The sequence below is a fragment of the Ailuropoda melanoleuca genome, chromosome 19 (genome assembly GCF_002007445.2).
Source record: "Ailuropoda melanoleuca isolate Jingjing chromosome 19, ASM200744v2, whole genome shotgun sequence".
In the NCBI taxonomy this organism is placed as follows: domain Eukaryota; kingdom Metazoa; phylum Chordata; class Mammalia; order Carnivora; family Ursidae; genus Ailuropoda; species Ailuropoda melanoleuca.
Genome location: NC_048236.1, coordinates 5,221,989 through 5,244,780, shown reverse-complemented (window position 1 = coordinate 5,244,780; position 22,792 = coordinate 5,221,989). Strand labels below are relative to the sequence as shown.

Below are 22,792 nucleotides of genomic sequence, written 5' to 3'. Positions count from 1 at the left end.
GAGAGATCAACTAATCTCAGACCCAAGGCATGGAGGGTGATGTTTCTTCACTTCTAGAGTAGCAATTCCAGCCTTTGTTTCAAACAACATTCTCATCGCAAGGTCTAACCACAGAGCCAAATATGGCAATCAGAAGTCACTGACTCATTTTACTCGTTCTAGAATTATTTTACCTTCCTCATCTCTAGCCTAGACATCGGCTTCTTAAAAATCAGTGTGTAATAGGGGTGCCTGGGTGGCTCAGTCAGTTAAGCGACTGCCTTCAGGTCAGGTCATGATCCCAGGGTCCTGGGATCCAGCCCCGCATCAGGCTCCCTGCTCAGTGGGGAGTCTGCTTCTCCTTCTCCCTCTGCCCCTCCCCCTGCTTTGCATGTGTTCTCTCTCTCTCTTTTTCTGTCAAATAAATAAGTAAAATCTTTAGAAAAAATCAGTGCATAATAGAAAGTTCGTTCGATTTTTCTCTGGCCTAGTCCCCTCCAAACACAGTTTAATGATATTCTCAAACATGCCCTTAGAGGAGCTTAACCCACAAGCTGCAGGTTTGTGTAAGAGGAATGATTTGGGGGTGATACACAAGTGGGAATCACTGGCCTTCTTTACTCAAAGGGTGAGGCCAGTTGGGGCACATATGGAAATCTGGCATCCAAGGCCCCATCGCCTGAGGGGTGAAAACCCATGGCTGTGGAGCCCTCAAGAAACAAAAAGGGCGTTCTCTGATAAAAAGAACCAGTGCTCTTTGGAAAAGTGGCTTATTCCTGGGCTGGGATAGGGAAAGTAAAAGATAAGCCTGGAGTATCCTGTGATGCCAGAAAGGAAGACTGTGTTCACGAAACAATGAGTGGGTGCTGAAAGGGCACAGGAGCCAATCTGGAAGAGCTCCCAAAGGCCAATGCCGGGACGCCATGAGCAACAAAGGCAAGACTGGCATTACAGAACTACGGCCCAGAAAAGAAAGTAAACGGTTATATGCCCTTTGTCATATAATAAAGAATTGCATGAATCAATGAACGGGGAGGAGTGGACCGTTATTCTTTACAGAAGAATTTCACTTACTGAATATGGAGGGAGTAGGGGAGATGGAAAATCACCCCCGGAATATTTCAGGACAATTGTGGCAACAGGTCCGCCAATAGATGATGACATTAGTGGGTGAGGATTCTAGAAGAAACAGGATGCCTTCATGGTTTCTCCCAAGACATGTCTCAATCGCAGAGTGAGGAATGGATACCCCGTGGCTTGGTGATCAAGGTTACAATCACCAGTCGTAACTCCTCGGGCATCACATGCCCCTCACATGACACACGAAGAGGGGCATACCTCCCCTTTGTTCTTCTTGCCAAAAATGTATGATCTCAATATAACCATGAGAAAACATTAGACACACCCAAATGGAGGAGCAATTTACAAAATAGCTGACCAGGACTCTTCGAAAGTGTCAAGGTAGTGAAAGAGGAGGGGAAAGACTGAGAGGTTGTCCAGGGTGAAGGAGGCCAAGGAGACGTGAAACTGAATACAACGAGGGGCCCTGAATTGGATCCTGGAACAAAAAAAGGACATTGGTGAAAAGACTGCGGAGATCTGAATGAGGTCTGTAGTTTAGCAAATGCTATTGTGAATTGCATTTAGTTGCATTAATGTTCATTTCTTGGCTTTGCTAATTGTGCTACGGTTGTGTAAGATGCTCACATTCGGGAATGAGAAGCTCTGCAGTGTTTTTGCAAGTGCACCTGTAAATCTAAAATCATTTCAACATAAAAGCTTAAAAATCAAGAAACAACGTGGAGATTGAAAAGGACTCAGAAGAAACGTAGCTCTTTTGAGCCAAGCAGGCTAGTTGCTCCCTCTGCCGTTATTCTGCCAATTGAAATTGATGCTTCCGTCATCACGTATATCCTTTCATGAAATATTTTACGCAAACAACAAGCATTCTAAAAAGAAATATTAAATCTAGCACACTGTGATGCAAGTCTCAGCTCTGGTATTTGCCATCTGGGAAATGTTAGACAAATTATTTAGCCTCTCTAAGTTTCAACTTCCTTATGCACCAAATGGGGAAGAAGAGGGTGCTTATGTCACAGGATGGCCATGAGGAATCATTTAGATCATGCATGTATACTGCTCAGGAGAGCACTTGACACAATGCTAACAGTCGCAAAAATCGGATATTACTGTTATTGAAAACATCTGGATTATTTGTGAGCACAGCAGTGGAGTTCAAAATCCCAACAACATTCAAGATATTGTTGACCACATCCCAGAGGTGGGTAAGGGATGAAAGCCAAGAGCTGGGAGATTTGGGACCCCTCTGCCCTGGCAGGACCCCGCCTTTGCCCTGATAGCATAAGCCTTGAATTAGAGCACAGCTTTGTGGAGTCAAGGACAGCCACGTGACCCTCTGATGCTGTCATCGCCCTTACCTGAGGGCAGTGTCTTTTACCAGGTTAAGCAAATGTTTGGCTCTCCTCTGCTGACCCACCACCCGCCTCCCCCAGGCCGCAGAGCCTACCTGCAGCTCGCCATCCCCTTCACGTTCACACAGATGCCTTCGTTTTGGCAAGGGTTCGGGTCACACGGATCTCGGAAGTACTGTGGCCAGTTGTGGTCTTCCAAAGGGCCTGTGTTCTCCACTGACCGCTTCTGTCGGCCGGGCTGCCCCTGGTCCAGGCTGCCGGGGAGCGCCTTCTCTAACAAGACCTTTCCCAAACCTTCTTCTGAGGCCTGCTTCTCCTGATCCTGGAGAATGAGGCCTTGGGGGATCAGCCTTGTGTTTTGAGTTGGAACTTCAGTCTGGTTAAGGTAGGTGATATCTTGAGGAAATAGACAAAGGGCCGTGAAGAAGTTAACTTTCTGGCTACAATTAACCTCCCCTTCTGGAGAAAGTTCCCTGGGCCACCTCCTTCCCTCACCGACGCCACCTCTAGTGACATGGAAAGGTGGTTTGAATCCAGCTGATTCTCATGCTAGCTGTTTTTATTTAAAGAGTAATCCAATCACATTTTTATTTATTTAACTTGAAAAAAGGAAGCACAAAGCTAGCATGGATAGACTGATCAAAACTAAACGGAAGTCGGAAGTCGGCAAACTGTCCTATTTGATAAATAATCAAAAAAGATCACACCCGAGTTTTAGTTGCTCCCGAGGACAGTTAAAATAAAGATGTGAGTCCTTGAACAACAGCTCTCCCAGAGCACACCTTTTTTTTTTTTTTTTTGAAACTGGTCCTCAAAAAGAAAGAAAAAAAAATCCCCACCCTCCATGAGCTACTCAAAACTTAGTGCGAAATCAGTAGAAACCCCAGAGCAGACGATGAGTTATTCAGCAAGATCCGCGAAGTACCTTCAAAGTCCACGAAAAGTATAAGGTCGTCATTTTTAAGGAAACTCCTCCTTTTTAGCATTTGGTGGGAGATGACACTACTCCAGCCCCAGTCGATGCTTCTGAAACAATCACAGTCCTTATTGTAGGTTCCCACAACAGATGGCCTGTCCCAGATGACGGAGTCATTTATGGCTGCAAAGTTATAGGTAACAGAACATCACATTACCTCTTTATACTTCACTCTCCAAATGGTTTTTTTTTTTTTAAAGATTTTTTATTTATTCGACAGAGATAGAGACAGCCAGCGAGAGAGGGAACACAAACAGGGGGAGTGGGAGAGAAAGAAGCAGGCTCATAGCAGAGGAGCCTGACGTGGGGCTCGATCCCATAACGCCGGGATCACGCCCTGAGCCGAAGGCAGACGCTTGAACCGCTGAGCCACCCAGGCGCCCCTCTCCAAATGGTTTTTAATGAGCAGATAGAGCTTTATAAGAAAAAAAATATGTGGAAAAAAATCAAATTATTTACACTTTCCAGGAGAACTAAAACTCGGAATTGGGAAGGGGGAGGGGCAGGAACCAGAGAGCTGAACAGTCAAATTGTCCATTATCGAGTCACTTCCTCAGTGAAGACGGAGGGACAGGGAGAGCCTCTTCCTTTTAAGACTTAAGGCTTTTCATGTGAAAAATAAGAAAGTGTGCCCATTGCTTTTTGATCCGAGTTTATTTCATTAACATACCGATGGTCACTGATACTTTAGGAGTCAGTGCATTAATTCTGCACAGAGCCTCGCAAATCCCGAGTATTTGATAAATGACAAGCGATATCTGTCTTCTCATTTAGACTGCATTCAATGAGGTAGGAGCTGCTTGGCTTATAGTCTAGGTACCTGGCACTGAGTTTGGCACAGTGCAAGCCCTTAAAAAAATGCTGGATCAGTGAATTCGGAAAAGAGAAGGGAGATAAGATGACACTGAAAAATGTGACTTAATACTCCAACATGACTCTGTTGCTGATATGCCCAAGGAGGAAATGCGAGAGGAACGTTAATCTCTTGTATACAGATGGGAATCACATCCCCTGGCCCTTTCGAGTTGAGGGGCAGATTATAGGGCACCTACCTGTAGAGGTGTGGGACTTAGAGGTAGTGAACACCATGCTCGAGGACATTCTATTCCTGGCATCAGGTTCCTGGTCGAGGATGGTCATGATCACCTGTCTGTTTTCCACTGGCCACTCCAGGATAGCATCATTCTCCCCACTGCACAGGTGAAAAGTCAGTCCTAGGTAGCCAGAGTTACTGTAGCTAAATCTGCCGTTAGGGTATAAGGACAACCCAAAACCGTATCCCTCTGAATTGTAGAATCTGGGGCTCTGGAGCTTCTCCCCTGGAACCGTGTTCTGAAGAACCTGAGAGAAATTCCGTATGGTCCAAACGCCTGCGGGGCATGGGGTTTCCGTCAGAGTGATATCATCCAGGTAAATTCCCCCATTCGAGTTCTGGGGGTCACCCTTTGTGCCCTGGAATAGGTAGCGAAACTTCTTTTCTTCTCTGAGCGTCACATGGGCAATTTTCCAATTTTGGTCCGAATCTCCTGAACACAGAAAAGAAGGTTGGTGACAACGGTGGCCAACATTTATTAGGCAAGGCCTATGAACCTAGTAGCATGCCAAGTGCTTTAAAGATTGTATTTATTTATTTATTTATTTGAGAGAAAGAGACAGAGAGAGACAGAGAGCAGGGGGAGGAGCAGAGGGAGGGAGACAAGCACACTTTGTGCTGAGTAAGACCCTGAGATCATGCCCTGAGCTGAAATCAAGAGTCAGACGCTTGGGGCGCCTGGGTGGCTCAGTCTTTAAGCATCTGCCTTCGGCTCAGGGCATGATCTCAGGGTTCTGGGATCGAGCCCCGCATCAGGCTCCTCCGCTGGGAGCCTGCCTCTTCCTCTCCCACTCCCCCTACTTGTGTTCCCTCTCTCGCTGGCTGTCTCTCTCTCTGTCGAATAAATAAAATCTTAAAAAAAAAAGAAAGAGTCAGGCGCTTAACGGACTGAGCCACCCAGGTGCCCCGCATGCTGAGTGCTTTACATGAATTATCTTATTTAATCCTCACAAGATCCCTATGAGATAGGTACTGTTATAAACTGGTAAGGAACTTTTCCAAAGTCACATACCTTCTGAGGGAAAATAGTTATAAAAAGGTACCTTATGGTTTATTTCTATTCATATTCAAATCTTAATCAGAATTTGTTTTCCATTATTATTCAATTTTATAGGTTCCGTGCTTCCCCCTGGGTTTCATGGTATAAATGCGCCCTGTCCCCTAATGTTTGTGCTGAATACCCAAGTCATAGGCTGAACCACAAAAATAGTCATTCTGTAAGCTCAGAGTCAAATCATGGCAATTTCATATGGTCCAACCTATGACTTGGTGCCAGAGAGAGATATGGTATGTTCCGCAGTAAATGTTCACATAGAGGATAAGCTGGATCTCCCCTACACGAGACTGACTCACCTACCAACACTCAATTTTTTCTCTTCATATTATTTGAAATCCCACCAAGTAGGGGATCCATCCTTTTTTTAAAAAAAACAAATAATACACAAAGAATTACCACTATCCAGACAGATATTCACATTCTAGTGAAAATTAGGTCTCCTTGCTTTTTTCCTGAGACTGAGCTGGAAATGAGAATTTTGAATAAAGAGCTGAAGTAAGAAGTTGAGAAGGCTGTCCTCGAACATGGGGTCCTGTGCTGCACAGCATAAGAAACCAGAAACGAGCTTGAGGGTCTAAGGAGAGGAAACCTCCAGGCCAGAGCAACTCATAATTCCCGAAAGATCTGCCCCTACTTTGATATTCTGACAGGGTGTACCTTAGCACTGAGCTTAGAAAGGAAAAAGAAAAATGCTACATGCCAAGTGGAGATCATGTTGGCTAAAATGAATTCAAACAGATGAGTATTACAGAAGTTTAGTCTGAAATGCAATTGGCCAGAGGTCTTTGGAATTATTTTTCCTCTTACTGTATGTTATAATCAGAAATCTATGTACAGAGCTCTGCTCTCCCAAGACTGAAGAGTACCTTTATCTCCCTTTGTTCTCAGTCATTCTCTCTAAGGACGACTTCGAGGGACAGGTCTAGCAATGTTCTGTTTTCTGGAGTGGAGTTGGTTATGGCCTGTGTTGTTAGGTTACCTGCACTCAGAGGAGAGGGGCGGGGAAGGTGCATCGACCACGTCCATAACCAATGAACTGATGTAAGTACCATCTCCTGGGGACGGGAAAGCAGTCGTGTGGGGGACACAAGGATCTGAGATGTCATGGGTGTCAGGGTATCTGGAACAGGGACAGACATACATGATTTTTGCTATTTACTTAACAGGGTGAAACCGTCTTCATACGGATTGTCACTTTGAGATTGCAATGTAGGAACGTGGTGCTGGAAGGAAGACCCGAGGGTCCGTTACCACGTAGGCAGAGACTCATCTGTGAAGTCTTTAAGAATGTCTCCTTGCCTTGCTTCCACAGAGCTGCTGAATCAGGCAGACAATAAATAGTCCTAAGATTGTTGGAGACACCAATCTCATCCTTGTTTGTTGAGATTTGTCATCTCTACGGGGATCCTCGCTTCAGTAGAAGCAGAAATGTGTGTGGACATACACATATCTGTGTGCAAGTATTTTGCAGTTAAGATTGCATACATTTTGTGTATCTATCTATATTTACATATCTATATGTATATACATGGAGAGAGGAAGACATATTTGGTAGGTAAGTATTTTGGTTAAAAAATACATTTTGCCAAAGTGAAGAGATATTCAAAACGAGCCATAAACAACTCTTAATGATATAGAACAGACTGAGTGTTGACAGAGGGAGGTGGGCGGGGATGGGCTAGATGGGTGATGGGCGTTAAGGAGGACACTTGTTGTGATGAGCACTGAGTGTTGTGTATAAGTGAAGAATCACTGAATTCTACTCCAGAAACCAATATTGCACTGCATGCTAACTACGAAATCGAAATTAAAAAATAAATAAATAAAATAAAAACCAGGAAAAATATAAATAAATAAATAAAATTCCATGTATTTAAAATTAAAAAAAGTTATAACTCATTTAAGTTGAATACCACACAACCATTAAATGATATTCAACTAATATTTTAGAAAAGTTTCATTGACAAGTCAGTATCAGAACGAGCTACTTTAAAAATCCATTCTTTTGGCACTTCCAGGAAATTGTGAACAGAGACACACTTCGAATTCAATGGAGCTCAAAGCAAAGCAGCGTACGGAAGTAAGTTAAGCTTGAGCAGGTGGTTTGGTTGATTCTGTGCTTACGAGGATGACATTTTCAGCTTTATATAGAAGTGAGCCATAATAGAGCCCATCAGTATTACTGAGACTCTAATTCGTTTTCTCATTAAATATGTACCATCCACGGTAGCATAGCGAATTCCCAACTCTTGGAGGGCACCTAGCTGTCACCCCTCCATTTGATAAAGATGCCCTGTATATTTCAGCCAGAAAAGTGAACCCCCCAAAACCATTATCTGTAGCATTCCCAGGTAGCCCACAGAGGGCCTGGGTAGAGGTGATTCAGGCCCCCGTTCTAAGAGGCGAGCTCTAAGGAAGGTCCCACACTTCCAGAGAAGCACTTCTTCTAGAAGTACTCATATGATTCTTCCTCTATCGAGACTCATTTTAATTGGGAAATTCTTCATTGAGTAGAAAAAGAGGAATGTCATCTTTCCTTTTTTGGTTGTGAATGAACCATCACCACCACAAAAGATGGTAAAAACTTAGCTTTATAAACCCGGATCTCGATTTACACTCAGATTACCCTCAAATCCAGCTACTCCCTTCGTATTTTAAGGTTTTCGTGCTGACCCTCTCACAGAAACACATAAAATTATCCTTAGGAATATGGAAATGCTGATAATGAAGTTAATACAGGCACACGTCCTATTTCCCTCCAACTTCACAAGCAGGCTTCACGTTAGTTCAGTGTATTAAATAACGGCATTCATTCAGTTTTTTGAAACAGGTGCAGAAACACTTGTCAACTACTGAACTATTCTCTCTAGCAGCATCAGCTCCCGCTTCCCTTTATTTCCAGCTCTACCCCAAATCACTCATTTTCTCTGCCCTGGCTGTCTCCAGAGCTGTAGTGAAATTCGGATTTCTATGTTCTGACTGGCCTCTTACAAAAGTATATTTCAGCCTCACCTAGATTCTCGATGCGGTTTCTGACTTCTGAGGGCTTCAAATATTCAAGGAGGGCTTAAAATGTGCCAGATGTTATGCTGGGCTCTTATGGGAGGAGGAGTGGGGTGGAGGAAAATGGAGGAAGAAGAGGGAAAAGAGGAGGAAGAAGAGAAGAAGGAACAAAGAGAGGGGAGGAAGGGAGCAAAAGAAGGGAAAGGGGAAAGAGAAGAAGGAGCGGGATCCCAGATTTAAGCCAAATCAGCCCCTGCACGAGTGTCTCCAGGTACCTTGGAAGGTCTGCAGCTTGACCAGCTTGCGAACGTTGCCCGTGCTGTCATCCCTCTTGACCCAGATGACGAGTCGATCTGAAGGGCTTCCTGTCATTTTATAGAAGAACTGCAGGCACTGCTGCTTCCTCTTTGGGTAGAGAATCCGAGACTCCAGCAGGGCGGCCTCCTCTGCCATCCCCGAGCTGGTGCTGAACTGCATGAAGTAGCCGGCACCTGCGGGGAGAGCAGCCCAATGACCCGTCTCCAGCGGCCCACACGCGGGGAGCCCTGTGCTCCCGCCAAGGGAAGCAGTGAGCAACAGCCATTACCCAGGCAACAAAAGCCAGAACTCTCCCGGGGAAAATGAAAAGAGGGTGGTGTGTCTTCTTTCTGCCTCCATGGACAGACTCCTTGGCGAAAGCCCCAGCTCTCCACTGCCTCTGTCCCCAAGCTCGTGAGACGTATTCCTCTGATGTGAGGACACACAGGCTTCAAGCAAAGTTTGTTGGAATTTACTGTCTTTGAGATGAATACTATTTTTCTCATTGGCTTTCTTGTTTAGAGATCCATTCTAAGGAAAAAGCTGATCCCCTGGTTGTAAAGCAGACTACGGGATTCCAGCATTTAAGAATTGGAATTTAAATTTTCACAATGATAAAGGTTTGGTCTCACCTGTTTCTAGCCTATAACTGGATGTATTATCAGTACCCAAGAGACATCTTTACTGTGTCATAAGAAGGGGCATTCAAGGCATATTAAGGAACTAGTGGAGGATTTCTCCTGAACACAAAGAAAGCTTTAAAAGGACACTGAAAATGGACAGTGAAAAGTGTCTAGGTTTGTAACCAAGCTGAGGTTTGCTCAACTCCTATATCTCAGAACTCTCTCCCCGCAAATTAGCAGGGAGCTAAAGGAATATGTCATTTGGAAAATTGACACATCACAGTGATGCACAAAGAATAATTCTCGCGTGTAAAGAAGTCCTTTAAACTGTACTCCAGAGCTCAGCTTCTTACCAAAGTATCCACTCAAAATAGCTCACAAAGTAAAGACGAAGGGAGCATTTAGCATGGTTCTAGGTACGTTGGCAATATGGCTCTCTGCTTCATCCTGCGTCATATGTGGGGCATTTACCTCCCACAATGGCAGCAAGCATCGGTGTTTGAATAGGCTTTCTACAAAGCCTTAAAAATATCTAATGGCTTTAATATTATATCAGGAAAAATTATATTTTCTCGCATGTTATTCTCAGTACTTGAACTTACTAGCCTGAGCTAGTGAATTACTGAGTGCTTGGGTTCAATAAAACAAGAGCTCACATGGCTAAGAAGGTCTCCTGATGGTCCTTGCTGGGAACTCCACCCCCGTGTGCTCAGGGGTAGGAAAGGAAAGGAAAGTCTAATAACCCAGGCTTGGGAGTCCAGAGACCTGAATTCTTGCCCGGGTGCTGCCACTAATTCGAAGGTGTCCATTCATCTCTCCTGGTTTCAAATGGGAGGTGGCTCCTATCCCAAGGGATCCTTTGTGCTCATTGAGTCTACACATCTACCTTAACACCACTGGTGCCCTCTAGAGGAGGGAACGCACCACCATTAAATGCCTCCTGTGGAAGAAGCATAATGGCTGCTCAAGTTAACCTGGCAAAACTTTTCTAGCTATTTCTTCTGGGGGTGTGGTCCTTTCCTTTCCTATTAAGGTGCTGGAACACTGTTCTAACATATTTCCCTCATGTGACGTCACTCTTCTGTTCAGTTGGAAATGGGATAGTAGCCTAGCAGCAAGCCCAGAGGAGAAATTGGATGAGATACTATGACAGAAATTCAGAGGGAACTTGGGACTTAGATCACCGTTTGCACACTTGAGATTATGTGTTTGATAATACGATGGGTGACAGAGACTTTCGCCCTTGGCCAAGGTCGGAGAAGAGCTGCAATTATTTGTCACCTCTGACCCCAGTGGCCTGGAATCTGGGTGACAAGCTGGGTCCCTTCTGTGAAGGAAATCCAACCAACTCCCACAGGCAGGGACTGAGGGACTTTGTAACAGTCTAGTCTTTAAAAACTGATTATAATCTATAGGCCAAGATTATTTCTGAGATGGGCACAACATAAAAGGATGCTAAAGTAGAAATAAAAAAAAATAAATGAAACCTCTGAACAGAAAGGGAAGATGGGGAAAAAATGAGGGGGGAAGCTTCTGGTCTGTAGTGGGAAGCCTTCTATGTATTAGCTCCTTCCATCCTTACTGGTAAGTATACAATATCCTGGAACGCTCAGAGAGGCTTACAAATGCAAAGACTTCAAAAATGACACCAACAAAAACAACTCTCTGTGGTTAGAATTAGCAAGTGGTGGAGCCAGTTTTCCAATCCATGTCGGTCTGATTATATGGCTTTTTCACTATGCAAACCACGCGTAAGAACTATCTGAGGCCATGCCGTTCAATATGGCGCCCAGCATACGTAGCCACGTATGCTGAGCGCTTGAATGGTAGCCAGTCCAAACTGAGATGTGCCGTAAGGGTAAACTACATACCAGATTTCAAATACCAAGTGCAAAAAGTGTGGAGTAGCTCATTAATAACTTTACTATCGATTACATGTCAAAATGCTAATATTTTGTTTATATCAGGTTAAATAAAATCATCGTTAAAAAGAATGTCTCTTGTTTCTTTTTTATGTGGCTCCTAGAAAATTTCACATTATGTATGTGGCTTGCATTATAGTTCTGTTGGAGGGCACTGCTCTAGAGATGTGACTTTTATTTACAAAATCATGTCTTATCAACCATATGTCTGTATTAGTTTTGTCATCCCTTAAATGCATCTTTCTTTGGCATACCCAGAACCTGCATACTTTTTATTGAGTTAATAATTAAGATATGAGAAATGTTCTTTGTCCCTGTGAGGATTTCCAAGTTTGATAACTAACATTGCAACTGAGGCAAAACCTGCAGGCTGCCATTCCCTCATTGGACCCAGTGAAAGAGCTCAGTGTGCTGACTTTCTCCTTCACTCACCCGTGCATCGTCCCACCAGGGTGTGATCCACTTGTCCAGACTGAGTGCTATCCTCATGGACCCAGTCGGCATCATCTCTGGTACCCTGAATCATCCCACAGATGTTTGTCTTCTCAAAAGCACAGTGGTCCAAAAGCGTGTGAGTCGTGGCTGCAAATGATATTTTTGTCCCCTGGTTAAAAATTTAAGTCATCTTATTTCACGTACCTAATGTCTTCAGCTAAAAAGACCTCATTGTTTAGATACAGCACATGTTCTTGATTTTTGTCAAATGCAAATCCTGTCGTCACCCATTACACCTTAGAACAGCCAGCATTGATGCGGCCCTACCCACCTCGCAGAGTCAAATGATAAAAAGGCCTGTCATCATGCTTTGCTGTAAATGTCAACCAAGAACTCCTTTAGACCAGGAAGGCGGTACCTAGTAGAGATTTGTAGTTAGTAGGTCTTTTGTACATACATATTGAACAGAATTTAAAAGTGTGTCCCTGAAGACGAATAGGGTCATTTTAGAAAACATCGCATCTCTGAGCACTAGATGACCCTAGAACAACTAACCTGGGTAAAGAACATTGCAGAATAAAAGATACCTTCAAGCCCAACTCCCAGCCTGAGGCTGAAGCAGTTGGACAGTTACAGCTCTTACATCATCTGTGCAATTCTTTTACTTGCTAAAACACAACCACATAATTAATTTTCATAACCATCCTGTAACGCGGTGGGTGTTACACTTTTTTCTACTCTAGAGATAAACTAAGGTTATGTAGTTTGTCCAGTTTCCTTAATTAGAACAGGAAGGAATAGTGAAGGGAAATGTACAGGAAACTGAAAGGCTGGGGGAAACTCTGTTGAGGTTTGTTTACTTATTTCTCAGACCCAGCGGTACTCACTGCAATTGTACATTCGGTTCAGCCTCTCCAAATCGGTGGCACTGAAATCCAGACGCTGCCCGATGATGGTGTTAAACTCAGGGATCTTGGCCGTGATGGTAGGAGCACTGTCATTCTTGTTAAATGAGAAAGGCTCATAGTGCATCAAAGACTCATAGTCATAGGGCGTGTTGAGGTCTGTGATGAAGGTGTCATCATAGGTGTTAAAGTTGTGCTCGAAACCTATCAGAGAGAGAATCCACAGGTTCCGTTCAGTTATATTATTTTGTCTGTCCTGCCTCCTTTGCCTAGATAGTTAAGCAGAGACCCAGTAACAAAAATAAATAAATAAAAAATAAAAAGAATGAATGGTTTTTTAAAATATATATACATATTTAGCATGTTTTCCAATTAGCATGATGTACATAAAATTAACACATATTATTAATAGTAACAAATAATATAATGATATTAATAAATTATATAATAGTATATACACTTATAAAAATTAAAAATACAATTAAAAATAAATATAAAAAGACATGCTGTAATTAAAAGATAAATTTTACATACAAATTATTAAATATATGTATATATTTCAATCAAAGATTCATTTTACAAATAAATGAATAAATAAATAAATGTGTGTGTATCTATAAGGCTTTAAGGAGAAGATAAAATATCAAAGTGGAGGTAGGTATTCCAAATGACAGGAGAAGGAATTTGTGAATTCAGGAAAATAGGATCAATACGTCCTGTTAATAGGCAAATACCTCATCCACCTGCCAGCTCTTTCGTGGGTTAGGAAAAGGAAATCCCAGGGGCATAAGGAAAGATAAACACCTGTCAGGAAAGGGACATCCTATCAATCAAGGCTCACATCTTTTTCCAGAAATAGCCTCATGGAGAGAAAATTAAAATAGGAAGAAGAAAATCAACTTTCCTTTCAAAATAGAAAAGGAAAATATTTTTATGAGATTAGCACAAGATAATATATGCTGCAATGTGGAATGCTGAAACCAAGCAGATGTCCTTTTAATCTGCTAGCCATCAGGAATTTACTGTTCCAGTTGCAATAATAAGAAGTTCACAGATTTTTTATTTCCTTCTTAGGGAGTGATGTTCCGGAAAACTGAATGAGAATGCTCATGACTTCCCCATCATGGCTTCCCATCTTCATCTTCTTCTCCTTTTCTGGCTTCCCATCCAGTTGTTTTTAACAATTAGAGAGAAGAACACGTCACCACCTTGCAGAGACATCAACGCAGGTGCATTTAGGGTTGAAGATGAGCCTCATAACGTGGGCCAGCAGGTGCTGGAGGGAGTCTCTAAATGCTTTTGGAAAAGCCAACGAACTCCGTTGTTCTAAACTTCAACTATAAAATGAGGATACCAACGTTTCATCTTCCCACATCATGGGATTTTCTGGAGACTGAACTTGAAAGGGATCAAAGCATTTTCAAAGGTGGTGCAGGACTGTAATAAGTGACCCAAACAAGGAAGAGAAAAGTAACTCCTTCTAGAGCATTTGGTCCTAGGTTGTCCTTCCCTAAGGGATAGAACTGTAAAGAATATCCGGCCAGTGTGAGGACTGGGGGCTTGGTCTGGGCTCTCCTGGTGACTCCTGGTGAAATCTTAAGAACAACACATTCAAATTCACTGCATAGGTTTTCCCTAACTTTCACTAAAATCATCAGGTTAGAATAGGTCATTTTATTCTTTATTATTCAAAGATTTTTATCAGAAGGCTTTATCAAATACAAATTTTTAAAAATTTTATGCAACACATTTTTGCTGTGCCTACTGTCTACGTACTGGGAGCTGTGCTCGGTGGTGGTGGCTCCTGGCAGAGAGTAGGACAGACAAGGTCCTGCCTTCAGGAAACTCTCGAAGCTGAGAGCCTTGAAGAGGAAGTGATATTGCAAACCAGAGGCCAGTCGGCAAATCTTTTGTGTAAGGGGTCAGATAGAAAATATTTTTGACTTTGCAAGTCATGTGGTTTCTGTCCCACTACTCCACTCTGTCACTGTAGCACAAAGCAGCCATAGAAAATATATAAATAAACGGGCATGGCTGTGTTCCCACGAAACTTTATTTACAAAAGCAAGTGAGTATGGCCCACAGGCTGTTGTCTGCGGACTCCTGCTAGACCCCAGAAATTGAGGTCTTTCCTTGGTCGAAGAGAACGGATCCAGAAAACACAATTCTCGCTTAAGAGATGGAGGTGTATTTGTGGAGACAACTAGGTTGTCAGTGCGTATCATCCCAGGTGGAAGGGTAAGGTTGTCATCAACTGAAGACAAGATGCAATAAAAGTTGTAAATTACCCTGAGCAATAATACTGCCCTTGCTTACCACCTTATTGATTGGACATCTCATTTGAGAACAGTTCTCCCGAGATAACAGGCAATTTAGATACATGGAATTATACCTGATGAAAAATACAGTAGGAGATAAGCAACGTATGTGGAATAACTCATGCTCAACCAAGAACTGAGCAAGTCTGAAAATTACCTGGCCAAATGGGTTGGCTCCCTCTGAGAAAGGGAACCTCATTTGGCTGAAAATCATTTTAAAAACACTTAATCATTGTGTTCTTCAAGACTTAAAAATGTGAAGATTCTCTACATGCTTATTCAATGCTCAGCAGAACCTAGTTTATGTACAGGAAGGTAAGAAATCCAAGTCTCTAGGCAAATACAGACAAAGTCTAATGGTGCCCTGAGGCTTTCAAGTGGAGATTAGGTCCTTTGACCAATGACCCCACTATCCTTCCCCTCCTACACGGACCCAGTTATAACACAATTACATCCAGGAGACAAATACATTAAATTTAATCTATTTCATATCTGGGTCAATACTCACTAGTACTTTACTAGATTGGACTGGGAGGCAAAGAAGAATATTTCTTGACCTCTAGCTCAGTGGTTGGGTGGTAGGTTGGGTGGAAGTGTGTGTGGGGATACAATCCTGGTCATGTTAGGTTTTTGCAAGCTATACGGTTTTCTTCCTTTCCCCACCACCTCACATTCACAGACACATCAGAATATGAGGTAGTGGGAGGGATCCAGATCGAGAAACCCCTTAGGTGATTTTGATAGGATTACCCATCCCTAACCCCACCTCATGGGAGAACCATTGATCCACCTTACTTCAAAATGAGCTAATTCTGCCAGAAGTCCTTTGGAGACTTGTATTTAATTTTAAAGTATGACAAGATCTTATAAGTCCCTAAAAGTGAAATTATTATAGATGCTCTGCTATGTTTGAAGCCATATATGAAATCGGAATCTAAATAGAACAGATAATTACAAGGCAATTATTTACTTTGTGAAAGCCACATATAGCAATAGTTAAGGCATTTTAATATATTAAGGTTTTATTAATCTATTGCTGCCAAAAAGAATGATTTTCCACTTCCTGAACTAATTCCTAATTAAAAACTAGGTGTTCTCAGAAATGCAGTATTGACTTTTTTTTTCTAGCACATTGGGAAACTGTTCAATAAAAGTGTTTTACTCTCTCTCTCTCTCAAATAATAAAATCTTTTAAAAAAATAAATAAAAGGATGGGGGCGCCCGGGTGGCTCAGTCAGTTAAGCGTCTGCCTTCAGCTCAGGTCATGGTCTCAGGGTTGGGCTCCCAAGGCGTTGGGCTCCCTGCTCAGTGGGGAACTTGCTTCTCCCTCTGCCCCTCCCCCTGCTTGTGCTCTCTCTCTCTCTCTTTTAAATAAATAAATAAAATCTTTCAAAAAGAAGTGTTTTAGTATACTCAAAGCACTCTATTTAGTTCTCTCCAACAATTAGGAAAGGTGGTGTCCAAGGAAGTCTACAGAAACTAAAGAACATAAGAAATTGTTAGAATAACACACCTGCATAACAATAAGTAAAATAAGACCACGTTATCCTTTGCATAATGTGGCTGGAGGCAGAAGGAGAGAGGTACTTAGAAAGGAGGACGGAGGAAGACAGGAAGAAGAAAGGCCAGTAAATTTCAATTAACTAGAACTCAGACTATCAACCGGAATTAACACAATTGGGGCAACAAGTTCAGATGAAAGAACTCATTTTTGTTGTTGTTTTATTTTGTTTTTAAACACCCGTCACTGATTTGGTAAAGCACCAGAAAGGTTCTTGAGCATATATTAGGGTCATCGTATGCTCAACTAAACTTCATGCACAGTCCTAGTCCTACATGTGATCTCACACCCAGAAAAATGACTATGACATCCTCAGAGAATGTCAGTTGACTACGGCAGGAAAATAGATAGCCTTTTAGATAGATTTTCAACAAGCACACTGAAACAAAGCGAAAGCTTCTGATTAACTTTCAGTTAATATTGAGTTAGCCAACATGTACCGTTCCCTAAGGCCCTTATCTGGGGTCAGTTATGCTCAGATGAGCAGAGCCCACAGGAAAGGCCAACAGATTGTACCCTTTTCCTATTCTGTAGTCCCAGCTGAAGCTTCTGTCCACATACAGATGTGGCCCAGACATCCCAGAGTTGGTCCCAGCAAGTGATAAAGATAACAGCAAATCCCACCCAAGTACCTTGGGTTTCTACACACCTGGAAGAATTTCATCCCACCAAATGTTCACATAGTCATCTCGGTCAGTTCTTGACTGCTCATGGTAAAATCCCAAAGCATGGAGGATCTCATGCTCAATGATGGCCTTATAGTCACATCCCTGGCCAATGGAAAGGTTCTGTCCCACATGTTGATCGCCAACCTCAGACCAGCACCTTTAAAGAAGAGAAGGAAATTTTCTCCTGAAGAACTCTCAAGTGGCTGTAATTCATGGGGTTCCAGAACACAAATCTGAAGGAAGTTAGGTTTGATTAAAAAAAGAAATTATCAATAGCATTCTCATAAGCTAATTGTTCAAAATAGGGGATTGCTTAAATGAGCAACATTTCCTGGAGGGAATAAGAAGCAGGCTTTCAAAGGGGTGGTCCCTTATTGAAGTAATAATATACTCAGAGGCAAATCAACCCTAATAGTGCACCAAGTAGAAGGATGTAAAAATTGGGCATTCTTTCTCACTTCGCAAACCCAGAGGGCATTCCAGAGAATAACACTATTGATTTTGTACCATTAAGTTGTCTCTGGGTGGTGGTTATGGTTGATTCAAATTTTCTGCTTTATACTGAAATGAATTTCCAAATTTCCTATAATGAGCAGGTGTAAGTTTTATGATCATGAAAAAGAACCTCATTAAAGAAGCAAGTCCATTCCTTTGGCTGTCAGCTGGTGTGCAGCATTACGAAATCACAGCGCTGGCTGCCTACCATTTTGGAAAGGCTCCAGGCAAGAAGGACCCATAACTTCCCACAGAAAACAGTAGACTCAGGAACTGCTGGCCGATTCTCCAAATTCCTCAGGGTGTAGCCTCTTGCCCCTTTATTTCCCAACTATTTTTTGTCTTTCTTCATAAATCCAACTTTCTACCTCTATTAAGCAAATTTGAAGCTTTCCACAAATTGTTTCCTTATCTGCTTTAAGTTGTAGGAGAGCATCTATACTTTAACCAGTGTCGTACAGAATCAGAGATTTGCCCATACTTTTAAATGTAATGGATGGATTCCAAGTTCTTTGATGACAATCACGTTGTCTTACCTGCCATTGTTTTCCTGGAGTTTGCTAATATCATACACCTCCAAATGCTAATGGATTTGATTTCTGCTCAAAGGCAGGTCTTAATTGTCTTCTAATAACATTTTAAAGTGTAATTTACATACTATGAAATTCATCAATTTTAAGAATACAATCAATGATCTTTTGTAACCTCACTGAGCTATGCAAACATCACCATGATCAATTTGCCTCTCTGACAGTGGCATTTCATTACCAAACTGGTTGACTTTGTGAAATATCCAAAATCCAGAGGAAGTTCTTATTATTTATCTTTAAAAAAAAAAAATCCCTCCTCCGATGGAAATGTGAAAGTTGCAAAAATGCCACAACTCTGCAGCTCAGAATCTTTTCCCTTGTCTTTCTAAAAGAGCCCAGTTAACCTTCCGCTTCAGGGGGACCAGAGCCCTGAAGGGTTTGGGACACTATGGTACAGTTTTTTCCCCCCAGTCTTCTCCTTTCCCTTCCCCTAACTTAAATGTAACAGAGACACCTCCTGGCCAAGGGCAATAAGAATCTCCTGGACTCCGGTTTTACAGAGAACATCCCTCAAAGCTGAGCTACCCCTTCATCAAGTACTTAGGGATTGAGTTACGAACCGAAAAGGAGCCCTGAGAATTTTACTAGGAAAAAGGGAACTTTTGGAAAGTGATCACATTAGCTTCATTTTATTTTTAAGAGAAAAAAAGAAAAGAAAAAAAAGTGGTAGCTAAAAATGGAAATAAAAGTGTTAAGAAAATGAATTTTTTCCCCTGAAATCTTTAATAAATAATTAAAGGCTTTGGTACTTTGCCAAGGGACAAGAGGAGAAGGTCAAAAACAGAGAACCTCTGAAATCTGGGTTCTGGGCAAGGCCCAAGTTATACTTTCCATGTTTTTCCTTCACATAAAAAGAAACTGTGCGAATACTGTTGGTTGTCTCCACTTGACCCACAGGAACCTCAGGATGTGTCCAGAAACATATCCACTGTCTTTCTCCTTAAGTGGTTCTTCCAGCAATACTCCCAGACTCGGTGAAAAAAGTTACCACTTGCCAGTCATTGAATCAAAAATCATAGAGACATCCTTGATTCCTCTTTCTTCTTAACCCTTCACGTCAGCTGACAACCAGCTTTTGAGAAGTCTCCCTGTTTTCATAGTTCTGAAACCCATTCCCTCTTCTTCATTTCAACTGCTTCTTCTTTAGTGTGGGTTCCTTTTTATTTCTGTCCTGGACAATCGGGACATCCTTTCATTGGTCTCCTGCCACCAGTCTTGCCCCCACTTCAACTCTTTACCCATTGTTGCTAGAGCAATCTTTCTAAAATGGAAAACTGAACATACAATGAATCATGCACAAAATGGTGGATTCCCTCACGTGGGGTTTGTCTGTTTATCGTCCTGGCTCCATGGCTCACTGTTCTGCCCCTTACATGCAAGCTTCAGACACTCAGAACTGAATGAGCTCTCCAAGTAAGCCAGATTTGTGTTTATGTTTGCTTTTTTCTTCTGTCTCTCTTCTCTTCCTCTTTCTCTTCCTTCTTCTTTCCTTCCCCTCTCTCTCTTGCTCTCCCTCTCTTCCCATCCCCCATTTTGTCCTTCCCTTTGCTCTGCCTCTATGTCCCCTAATGGCCCATGGCACTCCCCTTAGCATATATAACTATTTACTTTTTTCTCTACCACCCCTGACTGCCAACTGTAAACCTTGTGAGGTCTAAGACCGTGTCTCATGTTTCTTGGTATCTAGAGACTGGCACACTTCCTGGCACATAGTAGGTGTACATAAAATTTATTTTTAATGAAAGTCTAGCCAAGAAAGCAACTACTCAAGTAAGTAAGGTACTTTACTTGTATCTGAGCGGTCATCATAATTTTGTTTTTTTTTTCTGCTATTTTTTGCATTTTTTTTCTTAAGAGGCTAAATCATGCGCTAACTTCCTTCTTCATCTCTGTCACATCTCTGTATCCATCCATGGTGACCAAAAACACCAACAGAACTAGACAACCAAATCCAGGCCACGCCTAGAGGCAGTCTGGGGAAGTGCAGCAGGAGGAAGTGTCTCCAGGGGGGTCTTAAAGACACACGTTCAGTCACTGTGGGTGGTGGCTTCGCTTCCAAGCTCATCTGGCCCAGGTTGGTTGCCAAAAGTACCATTGGATAAAACCACTTCTTTCTTGATATACCCTTTATTTCTCCCAGGAAATAAATAACTACAAACGACATCTAGAACTTTTCAAAGACGTCCAGCCAACAGAGCACCATAATTAAAACCAGTACCATAAAAAAAGGTTTATAATTTATACTTTAATAGACCTGACTTAGAAAAAAAAGTACTGTAATTTAAAACATGACCTGAACCCAGGAAAAGAATTGAAATAAATCTCCCTAGGCTCAGAGTTATCTAAACAACTCATTCTCCATCTAGACCATCAAAAATCTTACAGAATTTAAAAACTCACAAGGAAAGATTTGATTTCGCTTTTAGTTTCTTTACAGCTTCTTCTTTCGAAAGACATGTATCCCTTTTGTAAACAAAAGGATGCATGATTACACACTCTGTAAAATTTCATCCTTACCCATCAAACTTCTGAAATATGATATATGAGCTTTCTCCTTCATAGGGCTTGAAATCCACACAGGACTTGAGGCGGAACATTTCAAAGGCATAAAGGATGGCTCCTTTGGCATTCAGTGCTGCAGAAATCAGTAAAAACATCAATGAGGATTTCTTAGATCTTAGATAATACACATAACATAGTTTAGAGAAAATCTTGCCACCACATGAAATCCACAGAGGTCCATGACATATTTTTTGGTAGGAACCAGAGTCCTCGGAAACTAGCACTACAAAACTAGTCATGTTTATAAACATGAAGCGCGAACTTCAAACACGTAGCGTAAACATACCTACAAACTAAGAATACACTCATGTGTGCACAGCTGAACAAAATGATAAACTAACTTCCTCGTTTCCTCTCTTCCCCTCCCCCATTCAAGCGGAGATCCCGAGCGCGCTGTGTCAGCAGAGTCACGTTGCAGAGCAGAAGACAGTGGGGACTGCAAGCCATTTCTGTCTCCTGTGTGAGTAAAGCACCTGGAGAGAAGCAGGGAGAAGGCTTTACACCAGTCTAAAAAGATACCCCCTCTTGCTGGAGGAAGAGCAGAGTTTAGAGAGCTGTATGGGTTTTGAAAGCATAAGGAGCACAGATGGTGTGTTACCCTGCTTCCCTGCAAGACCCTGGAGAGATGGCAAGACTACACAGGTAGCATTGAAACAGCCTTCGAAAAGATTTTTACAACTCAAACTTGGACTCAAAGCTGCAGAAGTCTAATGGACCCAAAGAAGCCAGAACAGTAGATGCTTACTAATACCTGTAGGTTAGGACCAGTGACCAAAGATCAAATGCCTTTTCTCTCGCCTAACATGCACACACCCTGGCATCGCATGAGACAAGCATGGGGTGGGGAGGAAAGATACTCCAGAGGAACAGAGATTATATTTTACTTAGTACATGTTTTTGTTTTTTTTCCTCCCATCAACTCACGGAAGGTAGAGCTCTAAGCTAAAAATTAAGCTAGGTTATATAAAGTGAAATTGTATTTCTTGTACATTTGATTTTGTGCATTCTTTCAAAGAGTTTATAATTCTTGGCAGTTTACCAAGTACTTACTTAATGTTCTCCTGGCCCTCATTTCATTTAATAAATTACCAGGTTGGAGATTCCACAGTTCAGATGTCATAAGATTATATTAAGTTCATTAAATAAATAATCAGTGGAATCATCAGTCAATTACTTGTGGAAACAACACAGATAACAACAAGACTATGAATTAAGCCCACTTAGATTTTTATGAAATTTTACGTACTCTTACTGGCATCTATAATATGAATATTTGTACCCAAGATGGATTGGTTGTCACAAAAGTGTAAGAAAAAGACCAGAGACAATGTAACTGGGGCAAAATGTTTGCAAAATCATATCTGACAAAAGACTTGTATCTAAAATATATAAAGAACTACAACTCAAAGAAGAGACAAATAACTAATTTTTTTAAGTGGGCAAATTATTTAAACAGATATTCCACAAAAGAAGACATACAAATGACCAATAAGTAAACAAAACAGAAAGTAAAACAATAATAAGTAAACTAAAACCACAATTAAATACCACTATATGTCCACCAGTATGGCTCAAGTTAAAAAGAACAACAACGAATTTTGGCAAGGTTGTAGAGTAAAGGAACTTTCATTCATTGTTCATGGAAGATTGTAAAATGGTACAAGCACTTTGGAAGAAATCCAACTCTAAACCGACGTCTATACCATAACCCAGCAATTTCACTTCAGATGTTTACACCAGAGACATTATAAAAACATATATTCAAAACAGGCATGTACAAGAATGATCATAGTTGCTTTATTCACGATAAGTCAAGCATAGAATCAATCCAGGTGTCTGTCACCAGGAGATCGGTTGCACGAGCTGTGATATACTG

The 22,792-nt window shown here is 41.8% G+C and overlaps 1 protein-coding gene across 1 annotated transcript in view; it reads right to left on the bottom strand.

Annotated features, from left to right (window-relative positions):
• Positions 1-22,792, bottom strand: part of MEP1A (meprin A subunit alpha) — a 40,313-nt gene that overhangs the window by 1,169 nt on the left and 16,352 nt on the right. Inside the window, exons 2-9 of the mRNA XM_034648261.1 lie at positions 20,872-20,989; positions 17,251-17,426; positions 12,705-12,926; positions 11,815-11,964; positions 8,816-9,031; positions 4,440-4,913; positions 3,337-3,510; positions 2,507-2,807 (exon numbers count right to left, since the gene is read on the bottom strand). Of these exons, the coding sequence (XP_034504152.1) occupies positions 2,507-2,807; positions 3,337-3,510; positions 4,440-4,913; positions 8,816-9,031; positions 11,815-11,964; positions 12,705-12,926; positions 17,251-17,426; positions 20,872-20,989 (1,831 nt within the window). The remainder of the gene's footprint in view (positions 1-2,506; positions 2,808-3,336; positions 3,511-4,439; positions 4,914-8,815; positions 9,032-11,814; positions 11,965-12,704; positions 12,927-17,250; positions 17,427-20,871; positions 20,990-22,792) is intronic.